At 40.6% G+C, this 20,612-nt stretch overlaps 2 protein-coding genes across 2 annotated transcripts; both read left to right on the top strand.

Annotated features, from left to right (window-relative positions):
- The first annotated feature begins 4,592 nt into the window (after positions 1–4,592).
- LOC109968136 (carboxypeptidase Z-like) lies at positions 4,593–8,270 on the top strand. The gene is made up of 5 exons (XM_020614198.1): positions 4,593–4,787; positions 5,381–5,432; positions 5,596–5,918; positions 6,010–6,225; positions 6,809–8,270. Exons 2-5 carry the CDS (start codon positions 5,419–5,421, stop codon positions 7,165–7,167), a joined length of 912 nt encoding a protein of 303 aa, XP_020469854.1. The 5' UTR covers positions 4,593–4,787; positions 5,381–5,418; the 3' UTR covers positions 7,168–8,270.
- A 1,969-nt stretch (positions 8,271–10,239) lies between these two features.
- On the top strand, positions 10,240–15,945 carry oxnad1 (oxidoreductase NAD-binding domain containing 1). The gene is made up of 8 exons (XM_020614197.1): positions 10,240–10,375; positions 10,549–10,640; positions 10,876–10,942; positions 11,037–11,140; positions 12,572–12,713; positions 14,850–15,095; positions 15,282–15,390; positions 15,552–15,945. The coding sequence occupies exons 2-8, from the start codon at positions 10,555–10,557 to the stop codon at positions 15,707–15,709; spliced, it is 912 nt and encodes a 303-aa protein (XP_020469853.1). The 5' UTR covers positions 10,240–10,375; positions 10,549–10,554; the 3' UTR covers positions 15,710–15,945.
- Positions 15,946–20,612: the final 4,667 nt, after the last annotated feature.

Genomic DNA, 20,612 nt, shown 5'->3' with positions numbered 1-20,612 from the left:
ACACATTCACACGTTGATTTGCTTCATGTTTTGACTACTGCTATGACCAGCTGCAAAGCTGGTAACCGAGACGTCTCGGTTGACGTTTCTGTGTAGTATGGGGCTAGCCCAACCGAGGTGATATAATGTATAGGCCTGGTGGGTTCAGGGTCTTTCATCTTACATCTGCCTGCGAGCAGTTTGGAGGTGCAAGATACCTGAGCGTGTAATGTTAATTTTACCTGTGATCCTTTGAATAAATCAGCACTGTTTTGAAGTTACTTGGACTATCTCGTCTCTCAGAGTTAGCAATGGTAACAAGAACCAAAGTCTAACAGGAGGCAGTTTGGCTTGGTGCTAGTTTCACCCGCTGGGTAGGCCTACCTGTCACATGTGTTCCTCCCAGATGAAGTCTGACTCTGGAGTGAGTTTCTAATAAAGTTTTTTTAATTGAAAAAGTGGCACATGAGCAGGACACATTCACTTATCACATTTTAGCAATCTCCATTTCATATCCACTGATGTATAATCAGATCTTCATATAGGGCTTAGGAATATTATTCATGTTCGTGCATCACAGATGAGACCATTCTCCTCCCGTGGCCTGAGGCATTTATATTTTCCATATGTCTGTCCCATTCTTGTGAAAGCAATATCTCAGAAACTGAGGAACTTTCTTCAAATTTGGCCAAGCGTCCACTTGGACTCAAGGATGAGCTGATTGCATTTTGGTAGTCAAAGGTCAAATGTCAAGGTCAATGTGACTTCACATTTGTCCCATTCCTGTGAATACAGTACCTCAGTAATGCCTTGAGAGAATGCCTTCAAATTTTGCACAAACATCCACTTTGAATTCAAGGACAGTGTGACTCTCCATCAGTCCTCTGTGCTCCTCTATAAAAAATAGTCTAAGTGAAGACAGCATGTTTCTCACTAGAAATTATTCACTAGATTCATACTTCATCTTCAAGTTTCAAAGTGCCACTGAATCTTGGCCATAGAAGGATTTCATCAATTATTTAAAACTTTAACTTGACCTTGGCTAAATGGTTTCTGTGTTAATCTGTGCCAACAGGAAAGACCTAGTGTGAAACAGAGATGTAAAGAAACAGAGAGAGGAGGGAGGAATCAGGGAATGCCTTGTGACTCCCTCCTCCAAAGTTACAGTGAAAGTTGATGTAGTAGCAACAGGAATGTTTGCCATTTCTGTCTCTCGATCCCGCTCTCTCTCTCTCACACACACACACTCTCTCTCCCTCTCTCTCTTTCTCTCCTTCAATAGAGAGTGGCCTGCATACCTGGGGGACTCCCTCTCTCCCCTTGTGCATACCAAGTCAAAAATCTGTGGACCATTTACCTCACTCCAGTACACAGAATGCTGTCCTTTTCTGTACCTGGGCACACATACGGGTAAGCAAGAATGCAATGGACATCAAAATCCACACACATTTTCACATACAGAATATCACATATCACATAAATGCACACTGTAGCTGATGAAAGCACAGATGACCACATGATCCTTTATGTACTGAAAATATTATTTTCATTGTCAGCTAATCTGTGGATTTCTTGTCTGATTAATAGATATACTTTTCTGCAAAATGTCTGAAAATAGTGCAAAATGCCCATCACAGTTTCACAGACCTCAAAATTATGACTTTAAATTATTGGTTTTGTCCAGTCAGGAGTATAAGACCTTATTATTATTATTGTGTAAAATGATTTTAAAGAACAATTCCTCTCATTTTAGAGGCTGGAAAATGTGAATAATTGCTATTATTGTTTTCCCATTGATAAACCAGCAGTTGAAATAATTGACAAATTATATTTACTTAGTTTCTTGTTGACCCATAAGTCTCATGGATACAGCCTCTTTGGTCTAAACATTATAATCACAGGAACTTATCTTGTTATATCACCATTCAGTTTTGCTTTCAATATGCCTTTCCTTCCGTAATACAACAGGTAGTTTCACTGAAAGTTGATCATTAACGTCGACCGCACTAGATAACAAAAACATCCTTTTAGAGATCTCTGAGATAGAGACCTGCACTATAAATATTAATCTCTCCACATACTTTTCATTTCACTGAAGGATTTCCTCAGGGGGAAATCAAAGTATTTGCCCACTGAGATGAAAGAAGTACGTGCAGAATGTGTGTGGAAAACTAAGTGATGTTGTCAAGAGATATTGAGACATTAGGATTGCATACGCTATCCCCTCTACTGGTATCTGTTTCTCTTTCTGCCATTACAAACCACATAAATCAACACTTTTTCTCCATGACAACCACACGCGGCTGTGGGGGAGCACCAGTCATGACCATAGATGGACAGGGTGTTTACTCAGACACTGAATGGTTGCCTTAAAGTACAAATTTTGGACTGCTGCAGTCATAAAAGCAAATCTTTGGACTGTCAAGTGAAGTTCTCTGTATTGTATGTTGTTTTTAGAAGTGCTTTATATTTTGATTGGCTTCAGTTACTTAAAAGAGGCTTGTTCATGATGTGAATATTTATGCAAGGTGATAGGCTGAGATAAATTTGCACTGCAAACCAAAGTGACTCACTCATCCACAAATAAATATTTATGTTGACTCAGATGCGCACAGTTCAAAATACGTGCACCTGTCTACGCATATGTTTTTGTGTGTTTGCATCACACAAGTAAGTCATTGTGAGATGATAAACCTGAAAATCTTTTTTTGTCATTGTGCAGTATTGAACAACAGGTTGAACCAAGGTGTGCTAACCATGGGAAAACAAGCACAAAGGCAGCCTGTTGGACTGGTAGGGTCAGCTCACACACACACACACACACACACACACACACACTCACTAACTATCAAAGGAAGTGAGTGGCTACTGTAACATTACTAAGGACACACAAACCCTTTCACATTCTCAGACAACACAAACCATTACTAGTTACATGACAGATTAATAAATGTGTGCATTCCCAGCACTATCATAACTGAGAATTATACAGATTTGAAATCACAAAAGAACTGAACCAACTATGCAAATAAACAGCTGTAGCCTCAAGAGCATTTGGGTGGAGCAGGCTGAGTTTTGTTCTAGTGAATGGAATGCATTTTGATGTATTGTGTTGTGTATTTTATTTTAGGTCAGCAGGTTTTCTTCTGTGCTTTTTAGGCTTAATAAAACTGCTTAGTAAAGCAGTTGAAAGGCAACTGAGCTTCACATGTGATTGACTCTGCAGACATTACAAATGAAATCTCCAGGAATACAGAAGGAGTCCAACAGTTACTGATCATTTTCGTTGTATTTTTTTGAGTGTTTCTTTTACGCACATTTGCTTTTACAGAAGGACAAACAGATATAAACACATCGCTATGGATATACACAGATTTGGATAATATTCTTCTTCCCAAGGACAGTTTTTTCCCCCAGTCCGTCATTCCAAGTAACACTTAACCCATGACAATATGTCTGGTCAATAACCCTCAGTGCAATACCTGTAAATATGCATATAGATTCGTTAAATCCAGACTGTGTGTGTGTGTATATACAGTGGGTACGGAAAGTATTCAGACCCCCTTAAATTTTTCACTCTGTTATATTGCAGCCATATGCTAAAATCATTTAAGTTCATTTTTTTCCTCATTAATGTACACACAGCACCCCATATTGACAGAAAAACACAGAATGTTTGACATTTTTGCAGATTTATTAAAAAAGAAAAACTGAAATATCACATGGTCATAAGTATTCAGACCCTTTGCTGTGACACTCGTATATTTAACTTAGGTGCTGTCCATTTCTTCTGATCATCCCAGAGATGGTTCTACACCTTCATTTGAGTCCAGCTGTGTTTGATTATACTGATTGGACGTGATTAGGAAAAGCCACACACCTGTCTATATAAGACCCTACAGCTCACAGTGCATGTCAGAGCAAATGAGAATCATGAGGTCAAAGGAACTGCCTGAAGAGCTCAGAGACAGAATTGTGGCAAGGCACAGATCTGGCCAAGGTTACAAAAAAATTTCTGCTGCACTTAAGGTTCCTAAGAGCACAGTGGCCTCCATAATCCTTAAATGGAAGACGTTTAGGACGACCAGAACCCTTCCTAGAGCTGGCCATCCGGCCAAACTGAGCTATCGGGGGAGAAGAGCCTCGGTGAGAGAGGTACAGAAGAACCCAAAGATGACTGTGGCTGAGCTCCAGAGATGCAGTCAGGAGATGGGAGAAAGTTGTAGAAAGTCAAAGAAAGTCAACCATCACTGCAGCCCTCCACCAGTTAAGGTCGCGTCAACCTAAAACAATCGGTTGTACCCTAAGCTACAATGCACGATGGCCGACGTGCATGAAACAGAAGTTCAGATTGCCCACTTACATGAGCAATACGGGCGTTTAAACGGAAACCTGTGATGGTCCTGATCAGTAGAAAACAGCTGATAGAGCCCAAATGCAGGCTCATATAATTTAATGCAAATGCTGAAAATAGACAGTTTTAGCGGTTTTATTCTTTAAAGTTTTTATTCTATTCTTCAGTTCATCACAGCTTATCTACAGTTAAGTTCTGCACTATAGATGGTTTTGTTTTCAGGCAGTGACGGGGATTTATTGTTGCAGACACGGTGTCACCTGTTGTTTTTTTTCCAAACCACACTCCAGCCTTATGATAAACAGTCATTACAGTCAGGAGAGGCCAGGGCTGCTTTTGTAGCGTTTGAAAATGTCGCCACTTAGCGTTTCATTTGTGATGCCTCCATAATTTTTAAGTTTGTTTTTGGTCTCTTTCACAGGAAGATGCAGCAACAATTTATACGAGGAAAAACGTAGGTGGATGATTCATTTTACATGGTTTAACATTATGTGCCGCAATAAATCATTTACAAGTAGGCCTTCAAAATGTGATTATAGCTGCCTGTCATCACACAAAAAGAGGAGTGTGCACTTAGTTGGATTTTCAGACCATGACCTGACCTTCAGGGCTGAGAAACCAAAATGTTTGAAATACCAAGTTCTGCTGCAAGATGCAACAGGTCTGCCCTTTGATCTGGTGTCTCTAAATTGCCCATAGGAGTGCTGTAACACCCCAGCTCAGTCTGCGGAGCAGCAGGATTTATAGAGCTTCAGATGTCCCATACTGTACTTTTCCATTTTGAAATGCGTGGTGCTACACCAGTCAGGTCTGGCTGTGTTTTAGATTCTAGATTATAGTGTTTCTATGACTGTTCTTAAATCTAATACAGATACAAATCTTCAGCACAAGCCCTAAAAGCATTTAGCTATTTTGAGTTTAAATATTATTCTAGGTTCAGGGGTAAACCTGCGAGAAGTAAAATAAAATTGTGCACTGTCAGCTAAGTAAAAACCTCCTTTTAAAATAATTATGTGACCAGCTTTCTCTGCCTTCTCTCTCCTGCAGCAACCTGCACAGAGCTGAATCTGGGCTACTGTAATGATATGGAGTATTCCAGGTGGGTCATAGAGGTTGGTTCTAATGTGGGCGAGGAAATCAGTGTCAGCTTTGTTTTAAGTAATTCTTTCTTACTGCTTTAAATTCAAAGTTGCTTATACATCTTTTACATCTGATTGTGAGTGTTATGTTTGAATCCTACTTTAAAAACATTGCTGCTTTAGGACCATATTCCCAAACATCCTTGGACACCGAAGTCGTTTGGAGGCTGAATCAGGAGCAGAGTACCTTCTCCTCAGCGTCATCCATGGCCTGCTCAACGGGGAGTGCTCCCCTGAGATCCGTCTTGTAGGCTGCTCGGTACTTGCCTCGCCCTGCAAAGATGACAAGATGATCAAACCCTGTCGCAGCACATGTGAGGCACTGAGGAAAGACTGTTCCCATGCCTTTGAAGCTATAGAAATGGCCTGGCCTTACTTCCTGGACTGTGATCGCTTCTTTGCTGGTGACCAAGAGGGCTGCTTTGACCCACTAGCAGGGCTGAAAAGTAAATGTCACACTGGTTTTTGTACTAGTTATCTGTGAAACAAACCTAGCGCCCTTCACTTAATCCCTTAATCCTGGTATCCCTCTTCCAGCCAGACAGGAGCAGGAAATGTCCAGTCTCTCTCCTGAAGAACCCAGCACCATCATCCAGTTCACATACACCTCCAATGCCCAGATGTACAGCTTACTGAAGAAAACAGCAGCCAAGTGTTCCCACATCTCTCATGTCTACAGCATCGGACGCAGCACCGAGGGCAGAGATCTAATGGTTATTGAGTTCACCAACAACCCTGGGCAGCATGAGTTATGTGAGTAAGAAACTGCATTGACAAAGAATTGTGTGAAGTATTGTGGTTTGTGTAGCTTTGCAATTACGTTAATTTTGTAACTTTCAATCCCTCTTGTTGAGTAACTCAGATCCTGTGCCAAATTAGTCCCCTTCATTTTCCTTTTTTCAGAAACAAGTTGTGAACACAGTGTTCACTATAAGCTGACCTGTTGAAATTGTCAGCAAACAGATGCTTATTTACAAATCTAGCAATTAAAAAGTATTAGCAACATTAGCATCTGTTTAGAATTGGACATCTGGTGATTTGGGGAATGCAAGTCCAATATTCACTCTTTTTTTTTTTAGCCAAAAATGATTTAGTTGCCCTTGAAATGATTCAGTTTTACAATTTTACCTAAAACATGACTTCAGACATTCGTGTTTCTGTGTGATGTTTAAATAAGCAACCTTTCGCTGCCACATTTACCACAACAACCTTCTAAATGGGTACTAGTCAACATTGTGCTTACAGCTTGTTCCGCAAATGGCCAAAACCAAAAAAAAAAAAATAAAATTCACCTAATGCGGCTCTAATCATGTTTGCTTCTGTCTATGAACTGTAGTGGAGCCAGAGATCAAGCTGGTGGGTAACATGCATGGCAACGAGGTGCTGGGCCGCCAACTGCTCATCTACCTGGCCCAGTACCTATGTTCAGAGTACATGCTGGAAAATCAGCGAATTCAGACCATCATCAACACAACCCGCATCCATATTCTGGCTTCCATGAACCCCGATGGCTATGAGTTGGCCGCCTCAGAGGTAGAGGATAGAAATGACCCGGAGCTCAGCCACCAGGAAGTAAATATTGTTAACAGTCAAAAAAAGACAAACCGCCATTATCCGTTCTCAGTCCACTTTCTGTTTAGTCTGCTCAGTTTGGGGTGTGGAGGTGGAGGAAAGAGGGCGTCTTCAGATTCTTAATGCAGAAGTTTTTTACAACGTTGTCTGTGCGTTGTGAAGTGGGACGCCATGGAGCAACCTTCTGACAATGTTGTAGCAGTGAGTTTTGTGAGCTACTGATTTTAAAGTATCCAGGAAAAAAAAGAAAATTAACATTACTATCTTATGCTAAAGGTTATGCAATGGCCTTATTGCTCCATCTATAGTAACTGATCAAGACAATTGTGGTGTAACTATTCAAAAGGTAATGTAATTATTTTTTTATTCAGATACTACTTTACTTCAACTACTTTTATGTCTTAATCCTGGTAAAATTGCTAAAAATGGAGGTAAGCAATCAGACTAGTTAAGATTTCCACCTCCTGCCTGCCTGTCTGTATTTCTATCTGCACAGTCTTACTAATCCAAGACCGATCCTCCCACTACCAGACAGTATTAATCATAAAGTCATCAACTAGTCTGTGATAGAAATGTTTGCCTTGATTATAATCTATTTATTTTTGATTTCTAATTTGAGTCTTTTTAACACTTGACGATATGCTTATGTAGCATTTCTGGAGGTGGGAAAACTCTACACATAATATTTTACTAACCAGAGAATTCAACACTAATCACCACTCCACTGATCTGCTGAAGTCTCTCTGCCCTGTCTTTATCCTACTGTGCATTATACTGTAAGACTGTCCAGATCTATTCTCTGTGGGCAATGTGACAGGCCCGAAAAGACTGGACTTCTACAGTGTCATCTACTGATCCCTTCCATGTGCAGTATAACAGTACTAACAGAACGTCTGGTCACAATATTGTGCATTTATTCACTAATGCCTCAGGCCGTGTCACTGTGCAGCTAATGGGCTCGGCATGCATATATGCTGTAGACTGATCATATGTTTGCTCAAATGTATGTAGCAGCCATTTGCAGGTCACATTGCGAGGCCCACTGCGCAGAGCTTTGCAATCTAAAATGTACTCTGGCCACATTGTTCAGTGGAAACCACAGTGTTACAGTGTGCATGGGTTTTACTCTGGCAGACTGTCTGATTGCGCTGGCCTGTGCGATTCACAGTTCATACAAGGTTGACACATTAATGAAAGTGTGCAGAATATTGTACCTTTTATTAATATGATCATATTGTAAATCAACTGTGTACTATTTGTTTATGATACTGTGAATTGCATGAGTTGTAATTTTCAGTCATACTTAATATATACAGTGCCTTGTGAAAGTATTCGGCCCCCTTGAACTTTGTGACCTTTTGCCACATTTCAGGCTTCAAACATAAAGATATAAAACTGTAATTTTTTGTGAAGAATCAACAACAAGTGGGACACAATCATGAAGTGGAACGAAATTTATTGGATATTTCAAACTTTTTTAACAAATAAAAAACTGAAAAATTGGGCGTGCAAAATTATTCAGCCCCCTTAAGTTAATACTTTGTAGCGCCACCTTTTGCTGCGATTACAGCTGTAAGTCGCTTGGGGTATGTCTATCAGTTTTGCACATCGAGAGATTGAAATTTTTGCCCATTCCTCCTTGTAAAACAGCTCGAGCTCAGTGAGGTTGGATGGAGAGCGTTTGTGAACAGCAGTTTTCAGTTCTTTCCACAGATTCTCGATTGGATTCATGTCTGGACTTTGACTTGGCCATTCTCACACCTGGATATGTTTATTTGTGAACCATTCCATTGTAGATTTTGCTTTATGTTTTGGATCATTGTCTTGTTGGAAGACAAATCTCCGTCCCAGTCTCAGGTCTTTTGCAGACTCCATCAGGTTTCCTTCCAGAATGGAACTTTGGGGCGGTCTTGTATTCCTTCCTTCAAGCTCAGGTTCTCTACCAGAGGCCTGGGAGCTTGATGGTCCTGTCCACTATTGCTGCTGTAAAAGAAATTTCCCCACTGTGGGATCAATAAAGTAGCTACTCTACTCTACTCTACTCTGTGCAGTATCTTAGCTGTTCCTAGCACTGCACTCTTCTGGATAGAGATCTCAAATGTTGCTCCTGGGATCTGTTGGAGCCACTCAGTTTGGGGGTCACAGCCTCCAATGTTCCCATTACCACATGGACTGCTTGTGCCTTCACCTTCCACAGGTATATATATGCAGTATTTATGAGTACTTTACTCTTATTTTTATCTCTTTTCCTAATGCACATTCCTTGCTTGTTGATATGTACATACACATTGAGAGCCAATGTAACAGAGTCAAATTCCTTGTGTCAGTGGCAGTTTTTGGCATAAACAAACCAGGCAGCCGCCCGGGGTGGCATTTTTTTATGACACGTGGGGGGCGGCACAAGCACTTGGAAAGAAAATAATCTGCGCCACTAAGCAGTTTTCTATTATCTATCATATGTGGTGCCCCTGCTTGATGAGAAGGTGCCGTGCACAGAAGCTGTGTGAGAGGTGGAAAGGGGAGGGGGCAAGTGCGCAGGATGAGAGTTCACCTCTCCCAAATCCACTTAGTAGGCTAAACTAAGTCAGTGACACCTTGACTTTCTTCCAAATAATGCATATTTCATTCATAATATTATAAACACAGACCTACAATTTGCACATTTTTGTTTTTTCCAAATTGTGTGAAATGGCTAATAAAAATAGGTAATACAAGGTGAATTGGTTTAGTCTTGACTTCTGGTCACGAGTGACAGTGTTGGGGGATGGGAAAGCTGATGATTGTCGATTGCAAAAAAAAAACAAAAAACTGAGCGATGGAGAGAAAAAGGTCAAAGCTGTCAGGTGCCCAATTTAGGAAAAAGAGAAAAGAAGAAGAGGAGAAACGAGCAAAGGATAAAGGTATGCAACCAGAACTGTGGTTTTCAAATGTTCTGTTGAAGGATTTGTGCAACTGAGAAAGAAGTTTGTCTTACACTTATATTGTTAGAGTAAAACATCACTGTGCAAAATGTAGTGTTTTTTTCCCTTGGGGGGGGGGGGCCCCTTTAAAAAAAATATTTAACTATATCATGTGAAATATGCTATATATACTGTATAAGACCGGCTTCACCGTACTAAATTAGAAGCTATAAGATAATCTTCCAGAAAAGGGCGCTACTGCAACTACATGAATGCCAAGCACAATATTCCGCAGAAGAAGATGCCAGCTGCGTTACAACCTCATAGAAGAAGAGACAGCAGTAGTGTCGTGACTAGACCAAGGTTATCCCGAAGATACTGGAGGATAATATGAACAGCATTTGACAGAAACAGAGTGATATCCTGTCTTGGTAAGATGTGCAGAAGCTCGTTGTTACATAACGCGTTTCATCGGCATTGCTACTGTATGCTAGCATCTTTAGCGAGTGGGCTAATTGCCAGTATTCACCAATGTGATGCTAAGTGACACTTGTTAGCTGTCACAGCTAACGTGAAATGTTATTCTCTGCTTTCATTTCTTCAGATCAAGATGAGCGTCCCATGTTTATTGTCCCACAGACCCCGCTGCGCCAGCCAGCTGTGTTCCGCTGTCAGTCTGCTCTGCTTCGCCTCAAGGTAAGGATCGGTCCGGTCAGCTGTCCGCTGAGACCCAGTAGAGAGTGACCACAGGGGAACCACGTGTCTGAGGCCGGTAGCTTGAAATGTAAACACATGCATCTAAAACTGTCCATAATATTGTATAAGACAGAGGGGTAGTGCGATAAGGTGTGGATGAGCTGGCCTCATTAATGCCTCTGTTAGAGGATACTGAACATTCAAGGCAAGTGACAAACACGCTTATTTTTATTAGGAGAAATATGTCCTCCAAGAGACAAGTGGACCATCTAGAGAGAACAGCAAGTAACTCCAGGCAACATGTAAGTTATTTTGTCATGAATATGTTCATCCTGACCTGATGACATGCTGACAGCCCAACCTTAGACAGTTAACCTCTTCTTAAACTCCAAACAGGTTCTGTATCCAGGTCAAGTATGTGGAATGATGAACGAGTCAGAGACAGTAAGACGTTTGAGAATAGCTGTCCAGCCAGACTTCAGCTTCAAAGCAGGACAGTGGTGAGTAGATGCATGTACATGTTTCAACAACTCATTAAAGTTTATTTTTTTATTTAAACAGGTGTCACTGAGTTGTGACACCTGAGGTATTGCACTAATTAGACCATTAGATGTGTTTCATTATTATTTTGTGACTTATTTTCTTGGGACAAATGAGTGAAAGTGGTGGTGTATTTCCATAAGACAAGAATTGAATGTGCATGCCTTTGGGTTGTGTGACTACAAGGCTAGTAAAAAGCTAGTTCTCACTTCACTCAGTTCACTTTATTCATAAAACAGAAATAATCAGTAAGTGCCGAACTCTATTCAGGTTACTACTTGATCTTGCTTTGTGAAACATGAGTCATTTCATAATGTCTGTAGTACTCGTAGTAACCACAGCGTGGTGATGTTTTATTTGTTTAGGCTTTATGGGATTTTAAAATGTAGACAGCAAGCATGTTTTCTCTACAATCTTATATCCCAGTTGATATGAAAGACAGCTCAAGAATATGGTTAAGAAGAAAACGGTGTTATCAATGAATGTATTATTTAGTCAAAAGTAATAATTCCTTAAATAAAGAAAATCCCAGTAGTTACTGGGGTATTTGTAAACTGGAGTTTGCCCATAGATTTGTGTATGTAGGTGATGGCTGGATGTACTGGGTTGCTGAAATTATGACATGAAATGTTGAATGTGCCTGTTACTGATGGATAACATTGGAAAAATGTTTTAGCTGTCACTCTAAACTCCAGTTATTCTTTTATTATAATAACAGCCATCTAAATACATCTTATATTTTGTTGCGAGTCTGTATCTGTTGGTGAGCGCCGACGGCATTAATCAGAGCACTGTGCACATGCGGAATATGTACATGAGTCCATACTGTAGGTGGGTGGTGGTGAGATATAAAAAACTGGCAGCCAGTTGCCCTGTGGCAACTGATAAGAAATTTAAATAGATGGAAACATTGTAATTTCATTGTTTCTGAGAGGAAAAAAAGAACAGTTTAGTCACTGGTCTCCAGGTGGGAGAGGAGGAGGAGGAGGAGGTGGGTGGAACATATGCGTGTCTTTTCACAGCAGATCCATATTTATGATGCTTCTGAGGGCTGTGGAGTCAGTTTCTTAATGTAGTCATTGTGTTGTTGGAGCATTGGCCTCACTGTTTAGCAGCTGTTTTACTCTCGGGGATGGGGTGCGGTGGGGAGGTATTCTGCTGCAACTGCATTGGGTATAAAACTGGGATGCTACATGCTGAATAGACTACTGTAACTAGCAGGCATCATTCCACCAGGTTTGGTTTTGTTCTACTTGCCTAATTTCAGCACATTTTTGTTATACAGAATTTCAACTTCACAGGTTTTAGTCAGGTTCCAGCATTAACTTCTGTGAAAAATCAGTTGATTAATTCATTAAAATTAATGAACAACTTGTGTTTTGTCAATGTAGGGTGGATTTCTTCATCCCTGGTGTGGAGAAGGTTGGAGGTTTCTCCATATGTTCCAGCCCAGGTTTGCTGCAGAGGGAGGGCGTTATTGAGCTGGCGGTCAAATACAGCAAACACCCTCCAGCACACTGGGTCCACACCATGGTGAGTGGGACAGTCACCTTGTGTTTGACATACAGGTGCTTCAGAAAGCATTCAAACACCTTAAACATTTCCCCTTCAGTCTACAGTACAGTGAATAACCCACAATGATGAAGTGAAAACATGGTTTTAGACATTTTTGCAAACTTATTTAAAATCAGAAACCAAAATCTCTCATTTATAAAAGTATTCAAGTATTCAATTTAAAAAGCATAGATCAGGTTTTTCCTAGAGTTGATGTACAACCAAACTGAGTAACTGGGTAAGAAGGGCCTTTGTCTGAGAGGTGACAAAGAACCCAACGGTCATAGAGATGTCCTCTGCAGAGAACCTGTTTGAAGGACGACCATCTCAACAAAACTCCATCAGTCAGACTTCTATGTTAAAGTGGCTAGATGGAAGTTAATCAGTCACAGGTGTGCCTTCTGATTATGGATACAGTCTTTAACCGAGTTTAAAAAGCAATAATAATCTATAATCAAAGAGGATAATAAAGGGTACAACAGACAAGTTATAGTGTCACACTTTTTTGTTGTTTGTTGTTACATGTGTAAGGGATGAGCCACACATTTGCTTGTTTTTCTCACTGCTGCTAGTAGGTAAATCCCCTCCAAACATAATGATCATCAAAAAGTTATTGTCCTTTGATTCTGTAACATACGGGGGAGTTCTGTCTTTGTCTAGGACAACCTTACTCCACAGGGCCATAAACTCCTTCTAGTGGACAAGTCCCTGGAGCATTGTTTGTCCATGGTGCCTAGAAAGAAAAACTTTTTTTTTGTTTTGTGTACAAGCACAATGTCCAGAAGGTTTTAAGATTCTAAGACTGAACAGACAACATTTTTGACAGGAACAAGCAGCTACTACTAAGGATCATATAACGCCTGGTAACTCACCTGACTTTGGGTGCAGCATCCACTGACATCTGGCTGACAGCAACGACATAATGCTCTGCGAAGGTCTTTCCCACTGTCAGCATCCGATTGTCTCCAACAATGTATGCTAGGTGTTGGAGGTGCTGTGCTTTGCGTTCCCTCACTGTAGTACAACAGTGGCTGGAGAAAGACAAAGATGGTGAAACATCAGATAAATCCTAATAATAATTGTATTTAATGAGCATTTAAAGTTGCTGCTACTGTAATTCCCACTAATTTCTTCTCATACCTCAACCCTGTGTTGAGTAGAGTGGTCAAAACTGATTGGGGATTTTTAAGGCTCAGTTGAGGATCATCAGTCACGGCTTGAGAGAATGAAACATTATTGGTTTGTCCAATACAGAGTCATGGGGGGCTGGTTTTCTTTTAGACTGTTTCCAAATCCGGTGACAGGACCAAGTCACTCTCATGTACTCACAGTTCAAAGTGTTTATTTGTCATATGCACAGCTAGGAAACGTGTTTCCCTGTACAATGAAATTCTTACTTTGCCGTCCACATGAATGCCACATAGTACAAGTGAAATATAAATGTGCAGGTCTACACAGGGTGAATAGAGGTTGAAAACCTGTCACTATCAAAATCTAGAAAGATCTTTGTAGCTAATGAGTAACATTCCATTCACCCAGTTATTCAAGTAAGTTATCAAAGTATTTTTTTAATCTAGCGTGTGAGTTTTTGTATGATGTTTACTTCAAGCTCACCATTCCCTTTCTGTACTCTGCATGTTTGTAGCTTCTGTTTGATGAAGATGAGATCCAATAAACAGCTCTGAGCTACTGCACCGTGTGTAAATAAGTAACAGAAAGCGGTGTGATGTGTTTGATATTGTGAGGAAGGAGTAGCGGAGGGCCTGTGACAGCAGATCAAGAGTACAAGCATTATTAAGTACATACGTGTGTGTACAAAGTCAGGCGAAGGCATATTTATTTTTTCTTTTGACTTCAAAATTGCTTTCACTCATACCTTAGGAGTGGTTTGCTGTGTGTGTGTGTGTGTGTTGATTTAAGTGTCTTCTTTACGGTTTCCTGAGGCTCCTCAGAAGTGCTTAAAGAAATACTGTACTTTTCATAGAATATATTTTCATGTCTCAAAGGTGTAATTGAGTTGCTGAGCACACAGCAGTGCTGGAGGTCTGTCACTATCACCTGTCTTTTCATTTCTGTGCATATTTTGAATGCTTTCTCCTCTGTCCTACATGGCAGTGTACAGCAGGCTCCCATGTGGCCATGCGTGTCGGCGGAGACTTCTTCTTCCACCCTTTGCCTTCTGATCCTTCTGTGGATTTGCTGCTGGTGGCCGGCGGCGTTGGGATCAATCCCCTGTACTCTATTCTGCTTCACGCCACAGATCTGCTCCATCTTAACCGTGTATCAGGTGGTCGGGACTACAACATAGGGTCTGCTCACCTATGCTACAGTGCCAAGAACACCCAGGAACTGCTGTTTAAGGTATGGTGTTCATGCAGTACTGCACTGGTCAAAGATTGATGTCTGGATTTTTAGGAAACTGATTTGTGACTTTATTGTAGGAGAGTGTGTTTACATATATGTCTGCAATATACAGGAGGGTGTGTTTCAGCATATAAGGAGACATTTTATAAGAAATGCATTACTACTTACCTTCTGTGTTCCCAGCACTCCATCATTGACGTGTGCCGGGAGTTTCCTGACAAGGTCTCTTGTAACTTCCACGTCACACAACAGAACACAGACGTCGAGCCACACATCAAGCCATTTGTCAACTGTAAGTCCAAACAAACGCACCGGGCATGATTGAGTGACTGTCATATTGTTCCACGGTCTGTCTTTGTTGATTTATCAGTGTAGAACAGCCACCATCAAAGCTCCACATGCGAGACTTGGATGGAATAGGTAACTGATCAACTTCTCTTGTGTCTCCCCTAGGTGGGAGAATCACAGAGGAGGAGCTGCGGGCTCACGTGGACCCACAGAGGACTTTGTGTTACTTGTGCGGGCCCCCACCCATGATCGAAGCAATTTCAAAAACCCTCAGGGACCTCAGCCTCACAAAAGAGAGGATCATTTTTGAGAAGTGGTGGTAGAATCTCCTGCAGGCCCCAGAGACCTACAGGGTTCTCCTCCTGGCTCTGTACTGCATGGAATGTATGAGAATGGAATCAGCTGAAATATTTCACTGATATGGACACTGAGTCCGCAGATACTTGAAGAAATGTATCCTGTGTCTGATCTATAATAGGCAGACGGTACCACCCAGTCTTCAGCTGGTAGCTGACTCACAAAGACAGTGGAGACGTTTTACTTCTTATTATCTAAACAAGATGACAGCAAATGCTCAACATGCTGAGCTCTTTGCTTCACTGAATGTCTCAACAGTTCTGTAAATTCAGAGCCCTGCAGGTTTACTGCATGATTAATTGTACACATCTCCCAATTCAGCCGCGTTTCCAGTCTGAAATTTTTCTTAAATTAATAGCTGGTATTTGGTTTTACCCAAAAATTTCACCTAAATGTTTACACACTACCTATCCAAGCATGTGTTAACCCTGTAAAGCCCAACATATCAAAAAATAGCCAGAACATTCTAATTTTTTGGAACTGAGATGTTTATTAAACCTTTTAACAAAATCCAAAAGAAAATTCATGATTTTTATTTGCCATATATGCATAGACAGACAGTCCAGGCATATAGGAATAGAGGTGCCATATTATTTAGATAATTTCTATTTCTTTTGTATCACATTTGATACATGGGGGATTTTTGGATGTTTTTTTTTTTTTGCTCAGAAACCTCACGTATCAAATATGATACAAATGGTTTTATAGGCTTAAAGCAACAGTTCATTTTTGGAAATGCGCTTTCTTGCTAAAAGATTGATGTCACTCTCATGGACGTAGGATAACTGAAGTGACAGCCAGCAAAAGGTTATCTTAGCGTGGCATAAGGATTGAAGACAAGGAAACAGCTGGCCTCCCTCTCTTTAACAGTAACACAATCTGCTTATCAGCTCCATTATCATTAGTTTCCTTCATACAAAACCAAAATATAAAAACAATTTGTGGTTTTATGGAGAGTTGTGTCGAATATTTTCCATCAGGCTACTGCACTCAGACAAAACATAAGAACTGCAGCTTGATTTTACAATTTCTTTGTTACTGATTAAACAAATAAGCTATAAAGTGTCAGACTAGTCTCTTCCTCCTCTTTCAAGTCTTTATGCTAAGATAAGATGACCTGTCTGGCTTCACCTAAATATTAATCCTATATACATGAGTGGTATCAATCTTCTCATCTAACTCTTGCCAAGAAAGTGAATAAGCATATTTCTCTAAATGTTAAACTACTGCTTTTAAGTTATATGCCTATTGAAGATGAGTGGACATTATAGTGGTTGAGACTGTAACTTTATACTGAATGTTTCAGTGACTAATTCTCTTTTCTCAGAATACCTCTGTTAATTTGATCAAATGGTTTAGAAGTGTTGTACCATATATATATACAGTCTTATGCAAAAGTTTAGGCACCCCTTGATAAATAACAGATTTTGGTGATTTTTTTATTTGAACAGATGTGGGCACCCTACACAATCAGTACTTAGTAACACCTCCTCTGGCAGATATCACAGCTTGCAAACGCTTTTCATAGCCAGCTAAAAGTCTTTCAATTCTTGTACTTGGGATCTTCTCCCATTCTTCCTTGCAAAAGGCTTCTAGTTCTGTAATATTCTTTGGTCGTCTTGCATGCACAGCTCTTTTAAGATCTACCCACAAATTTTCAATGATGTTTAAATCAGGGGACTGTGATGGCCATTCCAAAACCTTCAGCCTGCGTCTCTTGAGGTATTCCATAGTGGATTTCGAGGTATGTTTAGGATCATTGTCCTGTTGTAGAAGCCATCCTCTTTTCAGCTTCAGCTTTTTTACAGATGGTGTGATGTTTGCTTCCAGAATTTGCTGGTATTTAGTGGAATCCATTCTTCCCTCCACCCGTGCAATGTTTCCTGTGCCACTGGCTGCAACACAACCCCAGAGCATGATAGATCCACCCCCATGCTTAATAGTTGGCAAGGTGTTCTTTTCATGAAATGCTGCTCCTTTTTTTCTCCAAACATGCCTTTGCTGATTGTGTCCAAAGAGTTCTATTTTAACTTCATCAGTCCACAGCACTTGTTTCCAAAACGCATCGGGCTTCTGTAGATGTCCTGTTGCATACTTCAGACGTTGGATTTTATGATGGGGACGCAGATAAGGTTTTCTTCTGCTGACTCTTCCATGAAGGCCTTGTCTGTGCAAGCATCGCTGCACAGTGGAACGGTGCACCACCACTCCTGAGTCTGCTAAATCTTCCTGCAGGTTTTTTGCAGTCAAATGGGGGTTTTGATTTGTCTTTCTGACCAGCATACGAGCAGTTCTGTCCGAGAGTTTTCTTGGTCTTCCAGATCTCATCTTGACCTCCACAGTTCCCCTGATCTGCCATCTCTTAATTACATTTCTTACTGTGGAAACTGCAAGCTGACAACGCTTTGCTATCTTCTTGTAGCCTTCTCCTGCATTGTGGGCGTCAATAACTTTCATTTTCAGGGTCTTACACAGCTGCTTAGAGGAACCCATGGTTGCTGGGTGTCCACAAGTGTGTGCACAAGGTTTGAAGAGTCAAAGTATTTGTACAGCTTTGAAATTGGCATTTACCAATGACAGCTGTTGCTGTGCATCAGATCTAACGAGCTGATTAAGGTCTGATACCTTGTGAGAGACTTTGAGACTCTGGAACTCTTAGGGTGCCCAAACTTTTGCACCATGCCATAATAATGTTTTTATTTTTTATTTTTGTTCAATTTATGGCATAAGAAGTAACTATGCATCACTGTTTGCAGAAAATATTGTGCATTTTTTCCATTTCCAAGAGAAACTGTGTTAACATCTGTTCAAATAAAAAAATCACCAAAATCTGTTATTTATCAAGGGGTGCCTAAACTTTTGCATAAGACTGTATATATATATATATGCTTAGTGGAATAATAACCCAGAGCTATTTATTAGCAGAACTGAAGACTGTAGTTGGTGTTACATTGGCATGATTGCTTCCACACTGTTCTCAATTGAAAACTTCACACCTCTGGTTATTTTTAGTCCGACTTTATCTCCTACACAGTAGATAGTGTCCCTGCCTGTTTTAGTGACTCGCACACTGTTACATGCGTACACAGTGCCTGTCTCACATACACTGTTTCTCAATCAGACATCTACATACCCATAAACAGTTTCTCATCCCGGTGTGGAGGAGTATCCCATGGCGCACTGTAATGGAACCTCCAGGTGGTCTCTGATTGGCTTGGATCATTGAACATCCCTCAGAGATATTTGCGAGCTTCTTGACATCGTCTCTGTGGGGGTCGCACCATTGAGACTAATTTTCAAGTTGCTTCTGCATTTCTTCTTCATATGAGGAAAACGGTTAATGCCAGTAACATTTGATTTAAGAAAAACAAAGGAAATTGAGTAAGGCTGTTTTTTTTTAAACACTTTATTGACCCTGCCTGTATATAAAGAGTTACATGTCACATTATACATAAAACAGGTGACCTAGGAAATAAGTAATACAGTAAATGGTTAACTTCTAATATACACAGTCTGAAGAGGAAACCCTTCAACAGTCAGTCCACCCAAATTACAAAAAGGCATTTTCTTGTCTTCTGTAGTATCTACCCCAGCCAAATACAACTGAGGTGAATGGAAATAATTTTTAGGAGCTCCCAGCGTTTTCAAAATTAACTGCAAACTATAACCCAGAGTAACAAGCATATCATTTCTGGAAAGAGATGGGGTTTTTTATCTCCCCCTTTAAGTTTTGTGAGCATCACAAATATTAATATCTTTAAAACTGGCCAAAAAAACTAAAATTTTCTTTGAAGGTGACATGTAATTGGGACCCACTATTCTTTCTTCACTGACACTGCTTCTGATTTGTGATGCAAAATGACATGGACAAAAATATTGGGACTCTTAACCTAATAGTTTGTAGCACCCCTTGTGGGGCAATCACTGCAATCAAGTGCCTTAATGAGACAGGTACACTTGTCAACTGGTAGTTTGGCCCAGTTCTTGAGCAAACTGCTCCATTTCTCAGGTTCGATGGGTGCCTTCTCCCATCTGTAACTTTTAGCTCTTTCCATAGATATTCAGCTGGATTAAGATGAGGAGTCATACCAGACCACTTCAGAACCGTCCCGTCTGTACTTGCTGCTTTTCGATGGATGTTTTGGGTCATTACCCTGTGGAGGAGCCATGAACTGCGACTGTGACTCAGCTGTCTGACACTGGGTTGTACGTTTCTCTCCAGAATGTCCTGATAATCTTCCCTGCACTGATTCAAGGCGCACCCTGTGTCAGATGCAGCAAAGCAAGCCCACAACATAACTGAGCCTCCTCCTGTTTCACAGTGAGGACGGTGTTCATTTCTTTGCAATCTTCATTCTTTCCTCTGTGAACATAGAGCTGATGTGACCAGAAAGATCTCATAGTGTTTTACTGGTCCACAGGACAATTCTCCCAGATGAACTGTTGCTTGTTTGAGTGCATTTTAATAAACTCTGGTTAGTTTTCATGTTTCTCTTTCAAAAGTCTTTCGTGGAGCCCACTTGCTTTCAGAAAGTGGAGCATGGCGTGACTGAACACATGTGTACCTTGATCTTGGAGCTCAGCTTCCATCCGTTTGAAGTGCTCCTTGATTCTTTTTCCACCATTTGACCAATCTGGGGTCAGTTTTCCTCTTGCAGTCACATCCAGAGTGGATGGCTATAATCCCATGGATGGTAACTTCTTAATAGTAGCATGTGGTCAAAGGAACATCAGCTGCTTGTATCCTTTACTTTGACTATTCTTGGCAGGTGTTTTCTTACTTATGTCCTCTCTTCTTTCTCTTGTCTATGTTCATTGTGGTGTACACAGTGATACCAAACAGCACAATGAAAACTTTTGTTTAGAAAG

Source organism: Monopterus albus, unplaced genomic scaffold (genome assembly GCF_001952655.1).
Source record: "Monopterus albus unplaced genomic scaffold, M_albus_1.0 scaffold143.1, whole genome shotgun sequence".
NCBI lineage: Eukaryota > Metazoa > Chordata > Actinopteri > Synbranchiformes > Synbranchidae > Monopterus > Monopterus albus.
The sequence above is the reverse complement of the archived record's forward strand: the minus strand, read 5'-3'. Positions and strand labels throughout refer to the sequence as shown.

Bases quoted from the DNA above. Each gene is read 5' to 3' on its own strand.
- LOC109968136 (XM_020614198.1), top strand. The intron at 5,919-6,009 runs GTAAATGTCACA...TCCCTCTTCCAG, and splicing joins CCCACTAGCAGGGCTGAAAA to CCAGACAGGAGCAGGAAATG. The intron at 6,226-6,808 runs GTGAGTAAGAAA...TATGAACTGTAG, and splicing joins CCCTGGGCAGCATGAGTTAT to TGGAGCCAGAGATCAAGCTG.
- oxnad1 (XM_020614197.1), top strand. From the start codon at position 10,555: ATGAGCGTCCCATGTTTATTGTCCCACAGACCCCGCTGCGCCAGCCAG. The intron at 10,641-10,875 runs GTAAGGATCGGT...TATTTTTATTAG, and splicing joins CTGCTCTGCTTCGCCTCAAG to GAGAAATATGTCCTCCAAGA. The intron at 15,096-15,281 runs GTATGGTGTTCA...CTGTGTTCCCAG, and splicing joins CCCAGGAACTGCTGTTTAAG to CACTCCATCATTGACGTGTG.